General features: G+C 44.9%; 1 protein-coding gene across 6 annotated transcripts in view; it reads left to right on the forward strand.

The window, feature by feature from the left end:
• The first annotated feature begins 81 nt into the window (after window positions 1-81).
• Window positions 82-23,201, forward strand: part of DIXDC1 (DIX domain containing 1) — a 79,511-nt gene continuing 56,391 nt past the window's right edge. For 2 of the 6 annotated variants that reach the window (XR_011249418.1, XM_069554982.1), the window contains exons 1-2: window positions 82-319; window positions 1,906-1,997. Coding sequence is in view for 4 of the 6 variants with exons in the window: in XM_069554982.1 (XP_069411083.1) it covers window positions 1,941-1,997 (57 nt within the window). In the remaining 2 variants the exon portion in view is untranslated. Of the gene's footprint in view, window positions 320-1,905; window positions 1,998-8,419; window positions 9,309-23,201 lie in introns of those variants that run through there. The other 4 variants (XM_069554981.1, XM_069554983.1, XM_069554985.1 and 1 more) reach the window with 3 other exon arrangements.

The following is a 23,201-nucleotide window of genomic DNA, read 5'->3' on the forward strand; positions in this document are numbered from 1 at the left end:
TAGACGGGCAAGGGGCGGAGTTCTGGCCCTCAGGAGGCGGGGCCTGGCCGGCAGGAGGCGTGGCGAAGCCTGGTAGGCAATGCGCTCTGGGCCATTAGGAGGCGGGCCTGGACAAGCAGGGGGCGGGATCAGAGCCGTAGGGGGCGGAGCCCGGGAGGATGAAGGCAGGCTCCCGCCCTCTGGAGGCGGATCGGTCCAGGCCGGGCTCTGCCGTCACCATGGCAACGGGCACGCAGAGGCGACACTACAGCAGGAGGAGGCGGTTCTCAGAAAGGCTGGGGACGAAGATGGGGAACCAGACACATCGACGCTTTAAAAGGTAGGTGCTGAAAGGTGGTGTGTACCTGGAAAGTATTATCATCACCGGTTAAACTTCCCAGAACAGAACTGGGGGCAAACGGAGGGGTGAAGGTGTGGTGGGAAGGCGGTGGAAGTTTCAGGTTTAAACCCTCTCAGAGCTTTTGAAGGTTCTTAAGAGTGCTGTCCTTGAGTCATACTTTCAGAGCTTGAAGACTTCCCTTTCTCAAGCTGTACACCATTCTCCCCAAATACCGCGGCCCCTGGCTTTGTTCCTGGGAGGAAAGACTCCTTAAAATGGATAGAGTATTGAAAAATGGAATGGCAGCGAAAAAAAAAAAAGTCAGATACAATAGGATCAATTTCTTAGAGTGTTTGGGGGAATTTAAAGCACTCGGAAGAGTTCATAGTATGTGGACAAACGTTGGCTGCTGCTATCATCTTTGTCACCACTATTATCTTCTGTGTCCTCTGGCACAGAATTAGTGCCTGTGGATTCAGACATGGCTAGAATCCTGCCTGCGCTACTGATCGGGAGAACAACCCACTCACCTGTTATTAGTTGTGGATAATAAAATGAACTCTATTTCCAAGGGTTATCTCAAATAAAGCTGATATAGGTAATAGCCCTTTCTAAACTTCAAATGCTTTATAAAAATTTCTGCCTTGAAATATAAGTGCTCCCATTCTGGTTAAAACTGAATTCTTGAGGATGCAGGGAAAAGTGAGTCAGAAGCAGAGCTCCTGGTTATTTCTCCTCATTGTCTTCAGAATCCTTTCTATGGTTTTTGACTTAATGGAGGAAATTTTCACATATTGAGGTTTGAGAAAGTCATTCCAACTTTATAGATGATTTAACTTGAATTTTGTGCTAACTAAAACAACCTGCTTGCGCCTTATCAAACATATATTTTACATCTGCTTTAATCATGATAGAAAAGGGTTCGCTGACTAGAAATACAGAACATACATGTTAAAAATAAAGATTAAATGCCTCTCTTCCTGGGACACCAGTGCTGTTACTCCTTCCATGATGATTCCCTTCCCAAGTGCCAAGGCCAAACCGACTTCCTGTGTACATGCTGATGTTTTTTTGAAAACTTGAAGGAATGAACCTCTGACTTCTTTGATGTTCTTTGTTCTGACAAGATTTAAAACTGTGCTGATAATTATGCTTCTCCAGAGCAGTTGCTTAGATTTATTTGAGAGGCTATCTCTGGGTTATAGTCCTCAGGTTGGCTCAAATGAAATTCCTTTCTACTCCTATTATAGATTGTTAATTGATTATTTCTGTCAACGGAATGATACATTTAGGGTAGAGGGAAAACGCATTCTTCCTTGACTGATGATAGGGAAGCATTTGTTTTTGCTTTTTCACTATTAAAACCTAAATGATTAGTATTTAAAATGCCATTGGGATAGCTCTGTTGTAATTATAGTATCTTGGGCTGGATTTCCTGCTAACTGGGGTCCTATTTTTTTATACTTCCAGATGACTTAAATGGGTTAGCCTGGAGTAGGAACCTGACCCCTCTAAATAGGTTTAACTTTTGGAATTTTTTTTCCTGACCTGTATTTTTGCCTGTATCTTTCCCCTCCTATTTTAAGGTGGCCCTGATCTGGTTCTTCTGGGGATTCTGAAGATGGGTACCCAAGTGGTTATGAGACTCTGTAACTCCCTGCTGCCAGCAGAGCCCTCTGTAAGTTTCTGGCATTCTATTGAGAGAAGTGTGATGACGTTAATGGAATTTCAGTATAACTCAACAACTGGGGGATTTCTCCATCAGGATTCAGATCCTGGAACAAAACTATAATATGTTTGCTTTCTTTTCTAGCTTCCCCTTCTTGTGGAAAGACTGGCTCACTTGATTATTATCTTTTACTGGAATTAATAAAATCAGGCAGAGGTTGAAAATTTCAAGCAATTAATCAAAAAAATCCCATGGACAGAGGAGCCTGGCGGGCTACAGTCCATGGTCACAAAAGTGTTGGACACAACTTAGTGACTAACAGCCGCAGCAGTCAGAATATATGGGTTGTTTAAAAGATTTCAGTAATATTTATTATATAAAGTGTACATGAATCATAGAGAATTGGGGAAATAGTACATTTCTTTAAAAAACATAATCCTTCCATATAGAAGCAATCCTATTAATATTTTAGAATATTTTCCCCTGGTCTTTTTTCCTATATATATTATTTACATATTTGAGATCATATGCACACAGTTTTTACCTTTTGCTTTTTTACCTTCATGTTTATTAATATGAAATTGCTAAAATGTTTGTTTGAATATGAATACAAATGTCTGGTATTCATCATAACAGCTGTAATTTCCTTGACCTTCTCTTTGTTGCTGGATTTGTCAGTTCCTCTCCCTGCGTTATAAATGTGTCAGTGCTTAGTTGCTCGGTCGTGTCTGACTCGGCAACCTCGTGGACTATAGCCCGCCTGGCTCCTCTGTCCATGGGATTCTCCAGGCAAGAATACTGGAGTGGGTTGCCATTCCCTTCTCCAGGGGATCTTCCCAACCCAGGGATCGAACCCGGGTCTCCTGCATTGGAGGTGGATTCCTTACAAACTGAACCAAACTGAGCCACCAGGGAAGCCCCACATTGTAAATAACTAATTGATCTTCTCATTTAAGACTTTTTTCCCTTAGGATAGAGTTCCGGAAGTAGAATGCTAGGTCAAAAGATGTGGACATTTAAAATAATAACTTACTTTTTAAAAGAAGAATTGCAGTGTTTGATTTTGTATACATTCTTCAGAAGCAGAGGGACATCAGTTGGGAGATAGGAACATCTTTGCTAGAAATGTGGCGACTTCTTACAGCGAGACCCAGGGCCTGGAGAAAGATTATTTCATGAGTGGAATTAGTCATGTGCAACCCTAACGCATTGTGAGTGGCAGACCAGAGAGATACGTGGGCATTTAGGAGTGTTTTGTGTAATCAGAGAAAAACTTAGGGTCACTTCCAAAATATCCACTAGATGGCGCTAGTCTTAATCTAATTTTTTCCCATAGGATAGCTGGCAGATAACTTTTAAAATGTGAATTTTTAAATGCGTGTAGGATATATTTGCATATCTTCTTTGGTACCGTTTATATTAAGCACTGGCATCTGGTGATTACTTTGGCAACATCCTACTCTAGTCTCACACCATTCTGTCTCTTTTTTCTTTTTTCTCCCCACTCAGTCTGTCACAATCACTCTGTACACTCTGTCCCCATATATTAATATTGGATTCTCTGTTTTGCTAGTCTTCCTTTCACTATTCTTCCTTTCAGTCTTGTTCCTTGCCTCTGTGTGTGTGTTTCTGTGTAACTGTAACTTCTTGAAGTATTTGCCAAAGAATAGGACCTGGTGCTCCATATACATGTAATGAATGTTTAATGAAAGACTGCATTAGTGAAGGAGAGGAAATATAGGAGGATACTAGAAATTATTTATATCTATCTTCAAAACATAGTGAAAGAGACAAAAAATTCACATTCCTAAGTGAACTATAAAATACTGATAAAGTATAAGAGCATGCTGTCACTTTGGATTTTAAAGAGAAGAAGCCAGTATTTACTTAGCATATACTATACGCCATGAAATATTCTTGGTTCTAGACATAAATCAGTAGCGAAACATACAAAACTCCCTGCCCCCATGGAGCTTACATTCTGGGCAGAAGGGAGGCTGACAATAAACAAGTAACTATAGAGTATCAGTGGTACCCCACTCCAGTACTCTTGCCTGGAAAATCCCATGGACGGAGGAGCCTGGTAGGCTGCAGTCCATGGGGTCGCTAAGAGTTGGACGCGACTGAGCGACTTTACTTTCACTTTTCACTTTCATGCACTGGAGAAGGAAATGGCAACCCACTCCAGTGTTCTTGCCTGGAGAATCCCAGGGACCGGGGAGCCTGGTGGGCTGCCGTCTACGGGGTCGCACAGAGTCGGACATGACTGAAGCGACTTAGCAGCAGCTGCAGCAGTAGCAGCATAGAGTATCAAAGCTAGTGATGGATGTTAGGAAAACAAAACAGGCAAAGAGGTCTGGGAATGCTGACATGAGGAGGTGGTATCATTTTGTGTAGAGTGGTCAGAAAAGGCCAAAAGGATCAGCTCGTTTAGACAGAGACCTGAAACAAGAGGAGCGAGGCACCGTGGGTTATCTGGGAGGTGAGTGTTCCAGGCAGATGACGACCAGCTCTGTCTTGATTTGAACAAAATCAAGAGCTGTCAGAGGAGTTCCAGGAAGAAGTGGAACTTGAACTACGCACTGTAAAGATTTGAGTAGCAGAAGTGTGGAACCTTCTGTGCAAAGTGATAGTCATGAAGGTATAGAGGTGAAAATGAGCCTTGTGAATCTACTCGACTGTGAGGAGCCGACAAACCGAGCATAGGCAGCGAGGAGGGGGAGCCCTTAAGCTGGGCGTGAGGAATTTATATCTGACACGCTAGCAGAAGTCAGTGTTTGAAGATGTTAAAGCAGTTGAACAGCAAGATGAATGCGTTGTCTAAGGAAGATTAAGGGGTGCAGACTGGCAGAAAAGCCTGGGGACAAAGAGATGCAGTTTAGGAGCCAGGACACGTTTGGGACTTTGCTGGTAGACGTGAGCCCTTTTGTGTATATGTATTTATGGTGATGTCTCTGAAGATAAATGCAATGGAAATGGTAAACATATGTTACTGCCAAGGAGCTTGCTAATGTGAGAAAACAGAAAAAGATTAAGAAATTATTTCAGAGTCATTTTGAATATTTCCACTGACAATTTTAATTGTTTGTTTATTCAGACTTATCTTTTTGCTTCTTTATAGTCATTAATGATTGCCCATAATAGATGTGTTAAATTCTACATAGGTGTGAATTTCACACTTCTTAGTTCTCTGCAGGGAGAAGTCACAGTCAATATTTTTACCAAATGACAGTTTTGTTTAAGATTCAAAGCTCACTTAGGCTAACATGTTATTGTTTGTCTTAATAGAAGTCATGAATGAGTTTGCCAGGGTTTCCTCCACTGGCTCATTCTTTTATACAACTAAAAACATATAGTGAGTTCCTTCTATGCGGTAACATCATATAAAAGTTTTGCATAATGATTAAGAATCTGGACTTTGGCTTTACTGCTTCGTAGTTGGATCGGGGCAAATTATCCTTCAGATCTCTCTTTCTGTATGTGTAAAATGGGGACAACAAAAATCACTTACTAATTGTGGTAACTGTGACCATCAGCTGAACTAATGTATATAAGTGTTTTAGTACAGGGCTTAGGACATAGTAAAAGCTCAATTTTGCTATTATTAATACTGTTGTAGGTAGATATTCGGGTACGTTTTCATTAGTGAGTAAAGTATCTGCCTTTATTGGTTTTTGAAAATTTTTATTTCATTCAAGTATTGTTGATTTATAATGTGCTAATTTCTACTGTACAGCAAGTGATTCAGTTATACATATATCTACAGTCTTTTTCATATTCTTTTCCATTATGGTTCATCAGAGGCTACTGATTATAGTTCCCTGTACTATACAGTGGGAGCTTGTTGTTTATCCATTGCCTTCAATGTTAAAGTAAGGCAGGACTGAGGAAGCTTGGTATAATTTCAAAAACGAGGCAGCACGGCAGAGCTATGCTGAAAGCAGCTTGCTTGGACTCTTCGCCTCTCCTCCAGGCAGAGTGAATAACAGGCCTGCAGAGGTGGGAATGGTTCCAGCTACCTGGACTGGCTTGCAGTTTTCCCTTGTTCGGACATCACAGGATGTAGATCATTGTCCTAGTTATTCTGAGGTCGTTGAATTAGCCCATCTATCCTCCTAGCTCTTGTGTTGATATCACAAGGGGGTGAGATGGAGAGGACAAAAGGAAGAGGAAATGTTAGTGCTGCTTAGAGCTAAAGCTTGACTCTTTACCTGGGTCACTTTCTAAGTCAGACCATGATAACAAGTATGATGAACATATCTCTTGAGCGAAAAAAAAAAATTGAGATATTATCTGGTGCAACAAGAATTTTGTGCTTTTTCCAAGTCTGAGAGACAGACTATATGTGAACATATTATAATTTGGGGAGCAGTCTAATAGTTGTGTGGAGACAGTAGAACAGACTGTTTTGAAATTGTACTGCCTAAATAGAAATGAATTAATATTAAATGCTGTTTAAATTCTGGTTCCACCCTTACCTTTGCCACATTTTCAAGTTCTCATTAGCCACACGTGGTTAGTGGCCACTGGATTGGACAGCACAGACATGGAATATTGCCACCATCACAGAAAGATCTGTTGGACACTATTGCTGTGGGATATGTGGTTGGTGTTATTACAGACTTCCAAGGAATAGTGCAGTCTTGGACCACATGCTCTATAATAGATTGTGTGTCTGTTTACCACAGTTCTCTCTAATTCCTCCAGCAGTCAGTGAATCACACAGGACTGGGCCTCAGAGGACTTTGGTTCAGATTTTAGCTCCTGTATTGACTTGCTACCCGATGGCTCAGCAGGTAAAGAACCCACCTGCAATGCAGGAGATGTGGTTTTGATCCTTGAGTCAGGAAGATTCCCTGGAGGAGGGTATGGCAACCCACTCCAGTATTCTCGTCAGGAAAATCCCATGGACAGAGGAACCTGGCAGGCTAAATAAGTCCATGGGGTCCCAAAGAGTTGGAAGCCAGTGAGCACACATTGACTTGCTAGGTGACCGTGAGCACCTCTGCTAGCCTTGGTTCCTTTATCTGTGAGATGAGAGAGTTGGGCCAGATGAGATCTTTTTTTGGAGCTTTAAAATTCAGTGATTTAGAAAGTCTTTTCCCCAGGAACACTGAGCTCACAGGTCCTACTTTGATAAATAGCTTGTCCTCAGAGGAAGAGTGACCTCTTGGCATAGATGCCTGTCACAGGACCTGCCTCTGGTGTCTCAGTAATTTTTGCTGTGTCCAGAGCACGGTGGGCTGTCAGCCAATCAGTATCCTCCAGCCAGGGATCCACCAGCTGGGTGTTCTGGTTGCACATCACTATGTATGTAGATGTGCTGCATACGATTTTATGCTCTTGGAAATTTCACACTTCTCTTTAAAAAGGGGGCTTGTTGCATGAATTTGCATTAGTGACTTAACTGAGGGTGTTGCACCATAAACTGTGGAGGTGGCAAGGGGAGTTCTTGGCAACCAAATTCGCCAGCTTGAAGGATGGGTCTGCTGACTTGTGGGCTGCTCAGGTTCAGTTTGATGTGGTGTCATGGCTTTTCCCCCAGCCTTAGCCAGAATTGAACCCACCGCATTCACCAGCAGCAGTCACTGAACACCTCGGGTTGACTTCTACTTCCTGTTTCCTGTGGTCAGAAGGAGGTGTGTCTTTTCTCAGAAGCATCTTTGTGTTCAGCAGCTTTAGACTTTCAGGCAAGATAAGGCTAGTTCAGCTCCGAAAAGGATTTTCTTCTCTAGTGACCTGAGGAGGAGGCCATTAGGTTCAATAAGAACCATTACTGACTTTTCTTGCTAAGGTACTAATGAGGGTTTGGGGAGGGAATCTGGCCTTTTGCAAAATCACCAGGATAGACTTCTAGCTCCTCACACAGCCTCTGTCACTGCCCCGCTGTGTCCCCCGGGGGCAAGGTCTGACCTTCTGTGAGCCCTAACACTCTGGAAACCCTTCCCCTCATCTGGGATCACGAGGTGTAACATAATATGGGTGTTCTTTCAAGCTTCCAATTTTCCTATAGAGACAAGAGCAGTGCACTGAGAGTACAGATGACTAGTATTTTTAAAAATAAATAAGACCGTTGACTGGAGTAATGAGAAACAGAGGGGAAGAGTTCTGTTTCACTTGAGGAAGCTTTTATCTAACTCTTTCCAAAGCACCAGGAGATTTTGCAGTGATTTTCCTTAAAATCCCATTTAATTAATTTCAAACCCATTTAAAATATAGATTTTACATTTTATCAGTTATTTTAAAAAGAAAGGAAGAAAGAAAGAAAGTTTTATTGGTAAAGCTTTGTTCATCCTTGGCTTACCCTTGATGCATCTGTTGTTATCCTGTGATTGATTTACCATTATTTTATTAAATGTATCCTAATACCATCAATAACTAAAGTCTCTCTATCTTCTTTTTGTCTCTTCCTTCTGTTTCCCCTTCTTTAGGTCCCCTTCTGACCTCACTGTTCAGGCCCCAAGTGGAAAAAGGTTGCAGTTTTCGGAACTAGTCTGCGGTGGGTGGAGGGGGAATCTTATAATTCACTCGCTTTCCTACCCACCTTGTGGTGGGGCATTTGAGGCCTCAAGTTATCAGAGCGTGTGTGTATGTGTGTGTAGCACATTCACACGGTGGCATGTGTGTGTGTGTAGCGCATGCACACGCCGGCATGCCCGCTTGTGTGTCAGTGCGGGTGTGTGCGCGCGCACGCGCGTGTATACTTGGGGCACGCACAGATTCCAGGACTCCCCGCTGCAGACCTGCCGCGTGCGTCTGTGTGACCACTAGCGAGCGCATGCACACGCCTCCATGCCCGCCGGTGTGTCAGTGCGTATTTATGTTTGTGTGCGCTCGTGCCTGTGTAGTCTCGGGGCGCGTACACACACACCGGCACGCCCGGCTGCAGGCCTGCTCTGTTTGTGTGTGTATGCACACACTCCCGGCCCGGTGTGTGAGCGTGCATGTGTGCGCGCCGCGGGGCTCTCCCTAGCGCACACCAGGCTTGCCCCCCCACCCCCAGTCGCCAGCGTCTCTCCGCCGGGTGCGCGCCCAGCAGTTTCTATAGGAACCGCGGCAGCGCCCGGGCCCCTCCTGCCGAGCCCCGCGCGAGCATGCCCAGTGGAGGCCGCTAGTTTGGCCCAGGTCTAGGTTTCCAGTAAGTGGCATGCGGGACTCCGCAGACATCCCAATGAGCTGAGCCCAGAGGCTTTGTGTGCACCAGGAGGAGGAGGCAGCGGCCGCCGGCTGGAGACCCTGCCCGGGGGGCCGGCTGGAACAATGCTAGCCTGCCTGACCCGGGGGAGCTTGCTGGACGTCCTGCAGGAGGGCTTCAACGAGGTAACCGTCTGCTCCTCGCACTCCCTCGGCCCCCTCGCCCTGGCGCCGCCCGCCTCATCTCTGGGACGGGTCCTCCTGTGCCCCCATCTTCATCGGGCCCCCAGGACAATCCCCCCACAGAGCCCTAAGGAGGCCAAGGTGGTGGGTACCGTCCTGTCGAGCCTGGTGAAATCAAAAGGGCCGACCTCTCCTCGCCATGCTGGGCCATGACCTTCCACGAATGCTTGCTAGAGCCCAGAAGACAGGACCGCAGATTTCAGAGGTCCTCTCCTTCCAGAAGTCTCCGCGCTCCCTGGGGTCCACCTTAAGGAGACCTCCAGGGAAGCCCGTGAATACATGGAAAAGGTGCTCCTTCTGGTTCAGTGGATGAGCTGAGGGAGGGGCGGGGTGGCAGTTGCCTTGGTGGAAAGTTTGAGAGGGCAGGGCGAGTGGGTGGTCCACTGAAAGTGCCCTCTTCATGTTCACCTCTCTTTCTAAACCTAGGACGGTGCATTTCTCCTCACCCTCGGGCATGACTGGCAGAGAGGGCTGAGAGGAGAGATTTCGTGGGGGGCAGGGGAAGTGGTGTTTGCCCCTTTCTGTGGAGAGTTGGAAACTGGGTCTCAGTCGGACTGGCAGTATGGGCTGGGACTGGCAGGGGGAGTCTGTCTCTCTTCTCTTGGTTTCTCTCAGAATTCTGTTAGGTTTCCTTTTTCTGGTTCAGGACCATTGCCCCTTGGGATTTGCTGCGACCCTCTCCCATTGCTTCTGCTCCCCACCCTTGGGTTGCCTTAGCTCAGCATCCAGGGAGACCTCAAGCAGAGCTGGACCCTTAGTCTGGTCTGTCTTTCTTTCTGCCTCCCTCCTTTTCTTTTTTGCCTCTCCCTCTCTCCCCTTTATGCCACTCTTTAAGTTTCAGGTTTTTTTTTTTAACTAGTTTTTTTGTTGTTGTTGTTAAACAGTTAATGTATGAGTACATTCTCTTCTTAAATATGAACATTACAAGCAAGACTGAAAGCCTGGTCCACTGCTGCCTTCCTAGCTTTCCCCAGAGGTAACCATTCTCATGAATTTGTGCGTAGCATTTTCTTTCTGCATCTGCACTACAGGCTCTTGCCTTAATTCCTGTTTTTCATTAAGAAGCTCTGCAGCCTGACCTGTCTGAGAACCTTCCCCTTGTCCTGGCCCCTGTGCCTTGTTCCAGATGCAGAGAGTTTTGAAGACTGCACAGATGCCGTCCCTACCTAACCAACCAAGTCAGAGTTTTCCTTTGGCTGGGGGGGTGTTGCAGCCTTCACAGAAGGGCAGAGCTTATGTCCTGCCTGCACAGCAGAGGTCCTCATCTTTGCATCAGATGCTCTGAACACACAGAAGGGGTTTATTAACCAAGAGGTACAGTCTGAGCTGAAACACAGACAAGCCAGGAAGCCAGCTCTTTGAATGCTTCCAGGATTCCTGGCTCCTCTTTTTTTCACTCTGCCTCTGAGCCTGCCTTGGTCTTGATCACAGAAGCTCTTTAGGCCCTCTTCTGACCTTCCATTTTTGTAAGTCACCCCTCAGGGATCAGGTTCCACTGTCTTACTGGGGGAGGAAACCAGCACAGAGTGAGTCCTAGTCTTTGCCATCTGCTCATTTCACCTCCAAACCTTTCAGCTGAAGAAGAGCCAGGTACACCAAGAGGCTGGACTTTTTTTTTTTTTCTTTTTCATGCTTTGGTGTTTCCATAAATGTCCCGTGGCATTCAGTTCTTAGAAAATATAAGGGCAAAGCAGAGTGGGAGACTTTTCTTTCTGTGGTGGTAATAGAGTCTTTATGAGAACAACAGACCACTTTATAATTAATTCATCTTGAGAAGAATACAGTGATAACCTCTTTCCCCTCTCTGACACGGATTTTTCTACTCATCTTGTAGTCTTCCCTCCACCCCCGGCACAGGCTAATGTACAGTCCATTCCTTTCTGTTAGCAGATTTGAACTCTGATAGCCAATAGGTACTTTAGTTTTCTCTGAGAAATTAACATCATGTAAATAATACTAATAGTAATACATTTAATCTCATTGATCCCTTATAGTTTAAATAATTCTTTGATATACGTAGTACATTATATTAAATAATGCTTTTCACATATGGTATCACAGGTAGTGCTACTGAATAATGATACAGTTGGTCATTTCAGAGTTGATGGGCCCTGTTTGACCTTTTCCAGCCTCTCAAGTTGCTTAATAGATCCAGTCATGTTCAGTCCCTTCTGTTAGAGTCATATGATAAGGGTGTAAAGAGGGACTTAAAAGCTGTTGTCAAAATACATTTCAATTTCTCTGAGAAACTCTTCCCCCTGGAGCTAAGAATACCACACATGTATCCAGTCCTCTCCTGGGAATGAGCCAAGCATATCTGAAGCTGTTCTTTATCACCCAGATGCTTTATACGTCTATGTGGTTAAGGCTGTGACCTCATTCTCTATGGCAGAGAAAACTGCCACAGGAAATGAAGCTGTGGCCCTAATTGGTTAATTATAAGGGAACCCTGCAGCAGCAAAACCCTACCCTCTGAATCAAGGCTTCCCTTTTCTGCATGGTTGGCCTCTGGTCTCTGTCTGATTGCCGTCATGCCTGACTATGCACAACAGAATTTTCTTCTACCACCTTCCGTGAAGAAAGCCCTTGCCTCCACAGACCTAACAGATTCTCCCCAGGATTGATCCCTGTCACAGCTGTCAGTAGAGTGCCTTATATTGACACGGCAGATCTGCATTGTGAATTATCCACAAGCTTTGGCTCCTGCCCCTCTCTGCAGCTCACCCTGGCTGTCATACCCTGTCGCCTGTGTCTCCTGGCCAGACTTTCTATGGGTCACAATTTCCCCATTCTGCCTCTGCCTCAAAGCTATTTATTTGTTTTCTCTGCCTCTTGGTATTGATGTTGTCATATGAATGTTGTCTTTGATTCATGTGCCAACATGAATTTCTGTCAGTGTTTTTTCTAGGGGCTGAACTTTCTTTTTTTTTTTTTTTTTTAAAAAAAAGACTTTGGTGTTTGTGTTGAAAGGTTTTGGCAGACCTGAGACTATAGTATGTTTTGGCAGTAGGCAGTCATTCATTTAGCTACTTTGTTCATTATTGGGTTCATTACTGAGGGGATGGATAAAATAATTGAAAAAAAAACACCTGGTCTCTGCTTCCAAGAAATTTATAGGGAGAGATTTATAGGTGTGCTAAAAGAACCACATGGGATGTTTAATGTGGTAAGCATCATAAAAGAGGTGGTGCTTGTGGGAGATCATAGAGATATCTTTTATTTAATGATATCATGAAAAGCACCAAATACTTACCAACCGAACTGATCACTTGGCCAGACTTTTTCCTTTTCCTGCTCGCTTGGTAAACATGCACACAGGCACTCATTCCACAGACATCCAATGAATTACTGTGTTTGCCAGGCACCGTGCCAGGCTCTGGAAATGGATGGCAAATAACACAGAATCCGTGCCTAAGCGGAGCTCACAGGCCAGGGAACATAGAGCGAGTGTCCAGAGTGGAACCTTGGGAAAATTGTGACGATACAGAAATCTTGCTTGTCAGGCAGAGCCAGCCTGTGCCTGGCTGCAGCGTCATGGCCGGAGAGACTAGAAGTTGTGGGAATGATTTATTACAATGTTGGTCGACAGGAAGTCAGTTGTCTGAGCCCTAACCTTTTCAACAGACGACTTGGAAGACTTTCCCTACACGTTTCCCGCACATTTCCCTCCAACTGGAAAAATAGAAATTTACATCCCACATGGAGAGTCATCTGCCTGGCAGGCCCTGAGACATACAGGCATAGCCTTTGTGTGATGGGGTGCCCTCATAGGGACACAGAAGCAGTGAGGAAGGGAATCGGCAGGGGAGCAACTGCGGGGCTGTCTCTCCCGAGCGCCCCGTGCCTTCTTCCATGGAGCGGGATTTGCCGCGTGGGCCAGCCAGAGGCACTCAGTCATTTCCACAATGAATTCCTCTGTGCTTTGCTGTAGAAATTAAAGGCCTGTTAAGTCTTCAGGGCAACTGAGCCCCACGCCCCCTAACCTTCTTTCTGCTATCCTGACTGATTTCTGCTCTCCTCGCCCAGGCTCCTTGGCTCTGTTCCCACAGGAGTCAGTGCCAGCTAAACAGATGCTCCCTGGCGGCAAGCTATCAGGCAGTTTTATGTTCCTCCCGGTGAGTGATGGCCTGGCCAGGCGTGTGGAGCCAGCGACAGGGCGCTGTTTGCCAGGTGCCACTCCCCAGGCAGTTCCGAGAGGCGGGGGAGCCCTGGACGGGTTTCAGCCGCCATGACTGGCCTCGCTGCCTAGGCTGTGAGAACTAAAGGTTCCAACTCACAGGCTCTCCTGAGTGTATTTTCTTGTTATCTACTAAAGGTTCCAACTCACACGCTTTCCTGAGTATATTTCCTTGTTTTTTATCTCCATACCAGGCCCAACATGAGTGGTCATGGACATAACCTTTGGTGATCAGATATGGTAAGGGGGTAGGGAACCAATCCCAAAGGCCCTAATGGTGGGCTCCAGGCCCAGTTTCCAGGGTAAGGAACACTCGTAGGTCATACAGTGATCATTCATCCGTTCACATGCATTTATTGAGCACTTACTTGGAAATGTGTACTTGTGAAGGAACAAAGAATTTGTGGAACCCATAATAAATGGAACTTTTATTTTTAAATTTTTGTTAAAAAAAAGTATTTATTTGTTCTGTTGTGGCACGTTGGATATTTTAGTTGTGGCATGCACAGTCTTTTAGTTGTGGCATGTGGGATCTAGTTCTCTGACTGGGGATTGAACATAGGCCCCCTGCGTTGGGAGTATGGAGTCTTAGCCACTGGACCACCAGGAAAGCCCCTGGAAATTTTAAAATAAGACTGTATGTGTGTGTGCTAAGTCACTTCAGTTGTGTCCCACTTTTTCGACCCTATGGACTATAGCCCGCCAGGCTCCTCTGTCCATGGGATTCTCCAGCCAAGAATGCTGGAGTGGGTTGCCATGCCCTCCTCCAGGGGATCTTCCCAACCCAGGGATTGAACCCTCATCTCCTGCATTGCAGGTGGATTATTTACCATTGAGCCACCAGGGAGGCCTAAAATAAGGTTAGCAGATGATAGCTTTCAGAAAGTTTTTAGCTCTTCGTTTTCTGATACATTATTCTTTGATCACTGGGCTGAACAGGAATACAAAGAGCTCTGCCCGTACAGGGAAGAAGACGGTTAGTGATATTTTTACTTACGAACTTTATTTTTACCTAATTACCCACCAGGCTCAACGAACAGCTTTTCCTGGTTCAGTAAAGGCCTGAAAGAGTTAATAGAAAAGAAATATAATATTGTATTATTTTACTGGCAGAATTTAGGCCAGTAATAACTCAAGATTTCCAAACTCGTGCTTTCTTCTCAGTTTTGCAGCAGCGTTTCCACCCCCATCTCATTCTGCTGCAGCTGGAGGGTTTCAGAGTTCTGAACAGGTATCTGGTTTCAAGGCAGAGCTGATTTCCTTCCTGAGCCATTCAGGTCTCCTCCTGAGCTCCATCTCCAGTGCATCACAAGAGTCCTCCGCTTTTCATGTTTGCCTTTCTTGCTTGCCAGCAGGGAGCCAGGAAGCCAAAACCTTGGATGTTTGCGAACACTAGGTCTCACAGACTTCCCGGTGAAGCCCAGGCAGTGCTTTTGCAAGTCTAACTGCCTAACCCCACTGTAGGAGTTCTCTTTGACCTAGAGGCTCAGAGGAGATAGAGAGCAGAGGCTGAGTGTACACAATTGTTTGGAAGGAAGTGCAGCTCCCAAAGAAAAACAGAAGGAAAGCTACATTTGGTGACAAGAAAGCTTTCAAGGTCAAGCCTTCTTGTGCAAAGGAAGAATGTGGACAGAACTGTCTATCCTAGAAGAGTTTTAACACATTGTTACTTGGAGTGACCGGGAGGAAACTGATGGAGATACCTCCAGCCACTCCTTGGTATGACCACAGCTCTCAAAACTTTCAGAGCGGTCCAGTGTCACCAAAGTAAAATCCTGCTCACACCGCTTTGTGGCTGGCTGTCTACGTTTCCTCCTTCTGAGGCCTGACTCAGGTTGTCATAAAAACTCCCAGTCTTTCTAGACTTCTGGATTATACAGACATCCTTCTAGCTTCCTCAGAACAAGTTAGAGGTGTTACTTCTGGACTGAGATTAGATCTGTGCTGTGACTGACATTGTCTGTTTGATTGTGTTGGTTTTTTTATTAGTTTGGTTGTTAAGTGTCAAGAACCCATCTTGAACTGGCAGAGACAGAAAGTGGAATTTACTGACTCATGGAGTCCAAGGGAACGCTGGAAAACTAAACCATAGAAAAGGCAAGAATGGGGCAGTTTCTCAGAAACAGTGAAAATCAAGAACTCGCACGCTGGCAGGATCTCTCCCTCTGTTCTCTGTCTCTTTATCTCTGCTTCTTTCTGTGGGTAGCTCTGTTCCTTCTCACTCCAGATGACTTTCCTTTCTTAGGTGGGCGCCATGGCTTATGGCAACATCTAAATTTTATATATTACAGCTTTGTCAGAGAGAAGACTGATTCTACTCCTAAATGCCAAATCAAAAAAATTCCAGGGATTGACTGGATTCAACCAATCAACTCAGCCAGACAATCATCTGTGGCCAGTGAATGGGGTTACATGAGACCAGCTGGTCCTGGGGCCCACCCGTTTGTTTGCAGAGGGGGGGATGTTTCTAGAGAAGGTATCATTGTGAGCTGGGGGGATACCCCCAAGAACTGTGAGCTACAATACCCAGGGGCCTGATTTGAACCTGGTTGTGGTCCTATTGTGTTTCTCCAGCTGTTGTTGGAAACAGATCAAGATGTATTTCTTAATAACCAAGATATTTTTATATTTTGGAACCTGTTGCATCTTTTCTTCACTGAAGAATAAACATAAAATGACAATGCCAGACGGAAACAAAATGCAGTGTTTTCTCCTGCCCCCCACCTGCTGAAAGAATCCCTAAGGAGTTACTTCAGATAGCTGGGGGTCTGAGTAGGGGTGGGTGAAGGTAGAGGAAAAGGAAAGTGAATGGACGGGCCTATGGATTCCTTCCCCCACTACCCAAGCCCTAATAGAGAAGCCCTGCTTTTCCTTACTTTGCACATCTGATTTTCAAAGAAGTTATAATTTGGAAAAATGTGATGAAACAAACAGGAGGAGAAAACTAAAACTTAAACTACTAGTCTGCCTCCCGAAGGGCAACAGCCTCTTACAGAAAGCACCTGGTCTTTCTTCCGCCGCAGGGACAGCGCTAGTCTGTTGTAAAGCGAGCAGCAGGACTAGTCAGGGCCTGGGCTTGCACCACAGGCCTCTTTTAAGACAAATATCGTTGTGGGGGAAGGAAAGTGGACAGCGTCGTTGGTCCTCACAAGTTTCTATTTTGTCCTTCAAATCGGCTTTTTTTCAGAGCCAGCACTAGACGTTTATAGCAAGAATAAAGTCTTGCCTGGCCCCTGGGTGAGAAGTACAGGTGCTTGTGTGCGTGCGTACGTGCTCAGTTGCTAAGTTGTGTCCAGCTGTTTGCAGCCCAGGTATCTTCGAGTTAAAGAAGAGACAAACTGAGGCTTAGTTTAGCGGTTGGCTCCCAACTTAGATTTAAAGGGAGGGGTGGAGGCCTGAAGTCAATGTGACCCTTAACCTGTGGACAAGCACTGCTCCACTCAGTTGAGAATCTCTGATTTCTATGTTAGATGCCACTTAATAGATCAACAAGGAGTCATAGTAGTGACATGACCAGGGCATTTCTTCAGCTGAAATTTTTTTAAAATCAATAATGTCATCGAAGGCATGCATATCAGTTTTTAAAATCATGTGAATTTCGGCAGAATAGTAGATAGCCTCAACATTTTACCATCTACCGCTCTCCTGGATTGACTTCAGGGTCCATGATGAAGATGATCCAGCCTCCTGGTCCCTTGACCATCCCCACTGCCGTGATTGTCTCCCACCCAGCGCCCCTTCACTTAGGCCACATACTGAAGCCATGTCCTGGAAACTCATTGCACAGAATTGTCCTAACCCTGAAATCTCAAACTCTGAAACTCCGGTCTGCTCAAAGTCCCAGTTTCCACATTCCTACATGCCCATTCAGCTTATTTTCAGTCACATCAACTTCTCTTCTCCTTACTCTTCTCCATTTTCTCAGGGTAGCAACTTTCCTTTGGTTTCTTCTCCTTGGTGAAGATTGCATGATCAGTCTGTTCACGCACTTCACCACCACCATCCTCACTGCCTTTGCCCTGGTTGAGCTGCCGCTCCTCTGACTCTTTCTGGTCCTGTGCTGTGCTATGCTTAGTCGCTCAGTCGTGTCCAGCTCTTTGTGACCCCATGGACTGTAGGCTCCGCTGTCCATGGAGATTCTCCAGGCAAGAATACTGGAGTGGGTTGCCATGCCCTCCTCCAGAGGATCTTCCCAATGCAGGGATCAAACCCAGCTCTCCCATGTTGCAGGCGGATTCTTTACCATCTGAACCACCAGGGAACCCCAAGAATACTGGAGTGAGTAGCCTATCCCTTCTCCAGGGAATCTTCCTGAGCCAGGAATCGAACTGGGGTCTCCTGAATTGCATGCGGATTTTTACCTGCTGAGCTACCAGGGAAGCCCCATTTGTGGTCCTATATTAGCCTATTTCTGGCTTCTTCTGCTCAGGGTCTAGGCCTGCTAAGCACTTCCAAAGGAAATCACATAACCTAGTGGATTGACTCAATTACAGAATTATGATTTCCAGCACCAGCTGAGTCCTTGGTGTGGCCAGGAAACCTTTAGCTCTTTCCAGCTTCGCACAGGGTCCCTTTCCTGAAGCCTCCTTCGCTCTCCCTGTCCCTTTCACTCTCAACAGACAGACCTGCCCACTTCATCATGGGCAGTGGGATCTGAGCTCCTTCAACAGCCCTCTTCTTCACCTCCTTGCTTCCCCACAGAGGTCCCTACTCCTGCCTCTCGTCATCAGAGCAGGAAGAGGCCTCTTCCCCTCCTCTGAAGCCTCACCGCATCATTCCTGCAGTCCCTTTGTATCTGCTTCTCCTTCACCAATCCCTCATCTCAGCCTGCAGGTGTCCTCTCATCCTGAAATCCCTCATTCCTTCCCACCGTCCTCTCCAGTGAGTACCGCCCCCCCCGCCACCCCCCCATCTCTGTTTTCATGCTTCCTGACATCTTCTCCCTGCCATCTGACTTTTCACCCTGCCGTGCTCTGATGTCAGTTCCCAGAAAGGTCACCAAAGCCTCTTAAATGTTAAATGAAGTGGGTTTTCCAGTCCTCAGTCTGACTTTCTACGCATTTGACCTTCTTGTCAATGTCCTGACATTCTCTGGTCTTGGATTCCCACATGACACTTTCTCCTGATTCTTCTCCTCTCCCTCTGATTGTGTGTTCAAAATATATATATATATCTATTTTTTTCCGGAATCTCAGTTTCTCCACCAGGGATAGAACCTGCATCACAGCAGTGAAAGCCTGGAATTCTAACCACCAGGCCACCAGGGAACTCCCCAAAATAATTCTTTTGCTGCTCACTTCACTTGTCCCTTTGATGTTGATGTACCCCAGCCTCTGCTTTTGCTTCCGTTTCTCTCATTGTGTGCTTTTCTTTTCTTTCTTTTTCTTTTTAATATTTTTTTATTTACTGAGCCACACTGGGCCTTAGTTGTGGCACTCAAGATCTTTGATCTTTGTTGCGGCATGTGGAATCTTTAGTTGTGGCTTGTGAACTCATAGTTGTGGCATGTAGGATGTACTTCCCTCTCTGACCAGAGATGAAACCCAGGCCCTCTGCGTTGGGAGTGCAGAGTCAGTGGACCACCAGGGAAGTCCCTGTATGATTTCTTTGCTATAATAGAAAGAATACATTCTTTAGAGTAAGATGGAGTGGGTTCAGATTCTATGTTCACTTCTTACCAGCGCTGTTATCTGGAGCAAGTTTTCCTATATGGGGCCGATAATATCAACGTTATTGACTGGGTATAAGGATTAAAGGTGATGCATATCGGGGGCTTCATTCAGCAGCTGACAGGGACAAGCACTCAGTGCATTTTCATCCTCTTCTTTCCCTTCGGTACCCTCCCCCAACTCCCTACTCTCTTTCCTGTTGAATAGCTTCTTATACTTTGACTTATTTTGGGGAGTGTTGTAAAGCCCAGGATGTGAAGTCAGCGTTGGGTTGAGATTCTTGCTCTTACTTGTCCTGTGACTCTGGGCCCATTGCTGCTCTGAACCTTGGTTTCCGCATCTGTAATACGGTGATAGTAGTTCCACATCTCTGATCAGTGTTGAAGGGGGGAGTCAATATTTATATATTTGACCCTTGAACAACATGGGGGTTAGGGGTGCCACCCCCATGCATTGTGGAAAACCGTGTAACCTAGAGTCAGCCTTTTGTACCCACGGTTCCTTCACAAGTGCATCAACTGACCGTAGATCATATAGTACTATAGTATTTATGACTGAAAAAAATCTGTTTAAGTGGATCCATGCAGTTCAAACCTGTGTTGTTCAAGCGTCAACTATATATACACACACACTATATATATATATATGAAAAGACGTGGTTCAGTGCCCAGCACAGCACCCGGCACGCAGTAAGCTCTCAGCAGATGGTGTTGTTATCCCAGAGCTGTCCCTGTTCTCTCTCACACACATACTCTCAAACATCTCACTCCCACCCCACACCCATCTCTTGTGCCCTGGACCTGGATTTTGCCAGCTGGCGGCAGAACATCTCTACTCTGATGTTTTGCAGATGGCTCAGGCTCTTGTTCAAAACCGAACTGTTTGCTTCGCCTCCCCCCTGCCCCCCAATACTTGCTCTTCACATGCTCTTCTCTCAGGTAAAGCATCACCATCCATCCAGGTGTGACTTTTTGGACCGTCTCTCTCGTTGTTATTGCCTGCCTCTTGGCAGTCATCTCTCTGACTTATTTCTGCAGTTTATCCTTTTCTCACTGTACTGCTTCAATTTAGGCTCTCATATTCTAGTGCATCAGAGTGACCTTTCCAAGATACAAGTCCCGCAGTTTGACTTTCCTGTTACAAGGCTCCATGCTTTCCTGTTAAAACTCTTTAATACTTAAATCTAAGTTCTGCTAGGTCTTATGCTGACCTGTTTCTCTATCATCGCCTCCTGCCACTCACAGCTCGGCCCATACACAAATTTGTTAACTGGCCATTCCTCCAAGATACCATATACCTTCGGGCTCTTCCTTTCTTTTTTAAAAAATCACCCCTCCCTGGGTTGTCCTTCTATTCCCCAACTGGCAAATATCCTTAAAGAATAGACAAATGTCTTCTTCCCTCTTGACCCTCCTGTGATGTCCTCATCCTTTCATCCTGTTACTCCTTTCGTGCATAGATAGCATTTTAAAAAACATTTCTCCATTGTTGCAGTGATCACTTTGTATCAGAGTTATTTATATGCCTGTAAACAGTGGGCCTGGCACAATGCCTGACAATGTTGGTTGAATTTGAATAAATGAATACATGAAATGATAGGGTCTGGAAGTATCTTGTGAGATGGGATCTAATAAGTTGAAATTTGTTAAATATGCATCAAGAAGACCAGTTATACAAGAATGAAAATGGAAGAGATTGGCCTCACAGCAGAATATGTTAAAAATTTGGGAAGGGGAGTTGGTTGATAATACTGTGTGAGTCAACAGTGTGAGGTGGTAACAAAAAAAAAAAAAAAGAAGAGGAAGAATGGGAAGAGAGGGAAAAAGAGTGTGAAATGTCTTGGATGAGAAAGTTGACTGTCTGATTTTATAGCCAGAGTATTGTGTTTGGTTCTAAGTATTACGGTTTTAGAGGGATTTTTATGGCAGAAAGTGAAGAGGAACTAAAAAGCCTCTTGATGAAAGTGAAAGTGGAGAGTGAAAAAGTTGGCTTAAAGCTCAACATTCAGAAAACGAAGATCATGGCATCCGGTCCCATCACTTCATGGGAAATAGATGGGGAAACAGTGGAAACAGTGTCAGACTTTATTTTTTGGGGCTCCAAAATCACTGCAGATGGTGACTGCAGCCATGAAGTTAAAAGACGCTTCCTCCTTGGAAGAAAAGTTATGACCAACCTAGATAGTATATTCAAAAGCAGAGACATTACTTTGCCGACTAAGGTCCGCCTAGTCAAGGCTATGGTTTTTCCAGTAGTCATGTATGGATGTGGAGTTGGACTGTGAAGACGGCTGAGCGCCAAAGAATTGACGCTTTTGAACTGTGGTGTTGGAGAAGATGCTTGCGAGTCCCTTGGACTGCAGGGAGATCCAACCAGTTCATTCTGAAGGAGACCAACCCTGGGATTTCTTTGGAAGAAATGATGCTAAAGCTGAAGCTCCAGTACTTTGGCCACCTCATGCCAAGAGTTGACTCATTGGAAAAGACTCTGATGCTGGGAGGGATTGGGGGCAGGAGGAGAAGGGGACGACAGAGGATGAGATGGCTGGATGGCATCACTGACTCAATGGACGTGAGTCTGAGTGAACTCTGGGAGTTGGTGATGGACAAGGAGGCCTGGTGTGCTGCGATTCATGGGGTCACAAAGAGTCAGACACGACTGAGCGACTGAACTGAGGCCAGAATAGCAATAATTCTTGAAACCATTTTGTTTTTAAGATTTTGGGGAAAAAATTCTAAAAATAGACAAACTGGTAGCTAACATGATGAAAAAGGAGGAAGCACAAATATATAAAATAAAAAAATGACAGTGGAGAAATAACTGTTGAAACAAACAAAACTGTAAGAGTCTTTGCATATCTGTGCAAATAAACTTTAAAACCTTGATGAAATTAATAATTTCTAAGGGAAATTCTGATTACTAAAATGAATAGAGACAGGATATTTAAACAGACCAATTTCTGTGAAAGAAATAGAGAACTTTAATAAGGAACTATTCCTCAAAAAAAAGTACCAGCCTAGATTATTTCACAGGGGAATTCTACCAAACCTCTACTTATCAGATAGCCCCAGTGCTCTACAGATGATGTCTGAGAATGAAACCAAGAAGAAACTTGCTCCTTCTTTTTAAAAAATATATCTACCTGGTAGTGCAAAAAAGAAGACTATAGGCAAATATTACTTATGAAATACCTGTGAAAAGAAGAAAATACCTATGAAAAGAAGACCCCAGTGGCTCAGTGGGTAAAGAATCTACTTTCAGTGCAGGAGACAGGAGACATGGATTTGATTCCTGGGTGTGGAAGAGTCCTTGGAGGAGGGAATGGCTACCCACTCCAGTATACTTGCCTGGAAAATCCCATGGACAGAGGAGCTACAGTTCATGGTGCCCCAAAGAGTCAGACATGACTGAACAACTGAGCAACCACAAAAAAGCACAACAAACGTAGTACTAATATAGCTCTAATATATAGTTTATTAGTGAACAAAGTTCAGCATCACATTAAAGTGTAATTCATTATGATCAAGTAGGGTTAAAACCACAGGAATGCAAGGTAGGCTCATTATTAAGAAATCCATGTTTCCATAATAATAGAATATTATCAGGAAAAATAATGAGAATTGTCTCCATAAATTATGACAAAACTTTCATCAAAATTCAACATCCGTTCGTTATAAAACCACTGCAGCAAATAAGACTTGCTTGGGGACAGAGCGGTGATGGTGTAATTTGAGATTCTGCCTGGGATTGTCCTCATGGCCACATACTTCTTCATTCCAGAAATGGCCACTGCACGCATCCATGGATTCACTCATGGGAGCAAGGGGAAAAGGGCTGCCCGTTATTCACATTGGTGACATCTGATGGAAAGAGATAAGTGCATCTCTGGAGTTAATCATCACTATGTGTGGAATGGTTTGGAGAACGTTGATTAAGAAAGCATTTTCCTTATTGATGAGAAATAACTCAGTTATGCTCGTCTACCCCTGT

This window comes from Ovis canadensis, chromosome 15, assembly GCF_042477335.2.
Source record: "Ovis canadensis isolate MfBH-ARS-UI-01 breed Bighorn chromosome 15, ARS-UI_OviCan_v2, whole genome shotgun sequence".
Classification (NCBI taxonomy): Eukaryota; Metazoa; Chordata; class Mammalia; order Artiodactyla; family Bovidae; genus Ovis; species Ovis canadensis.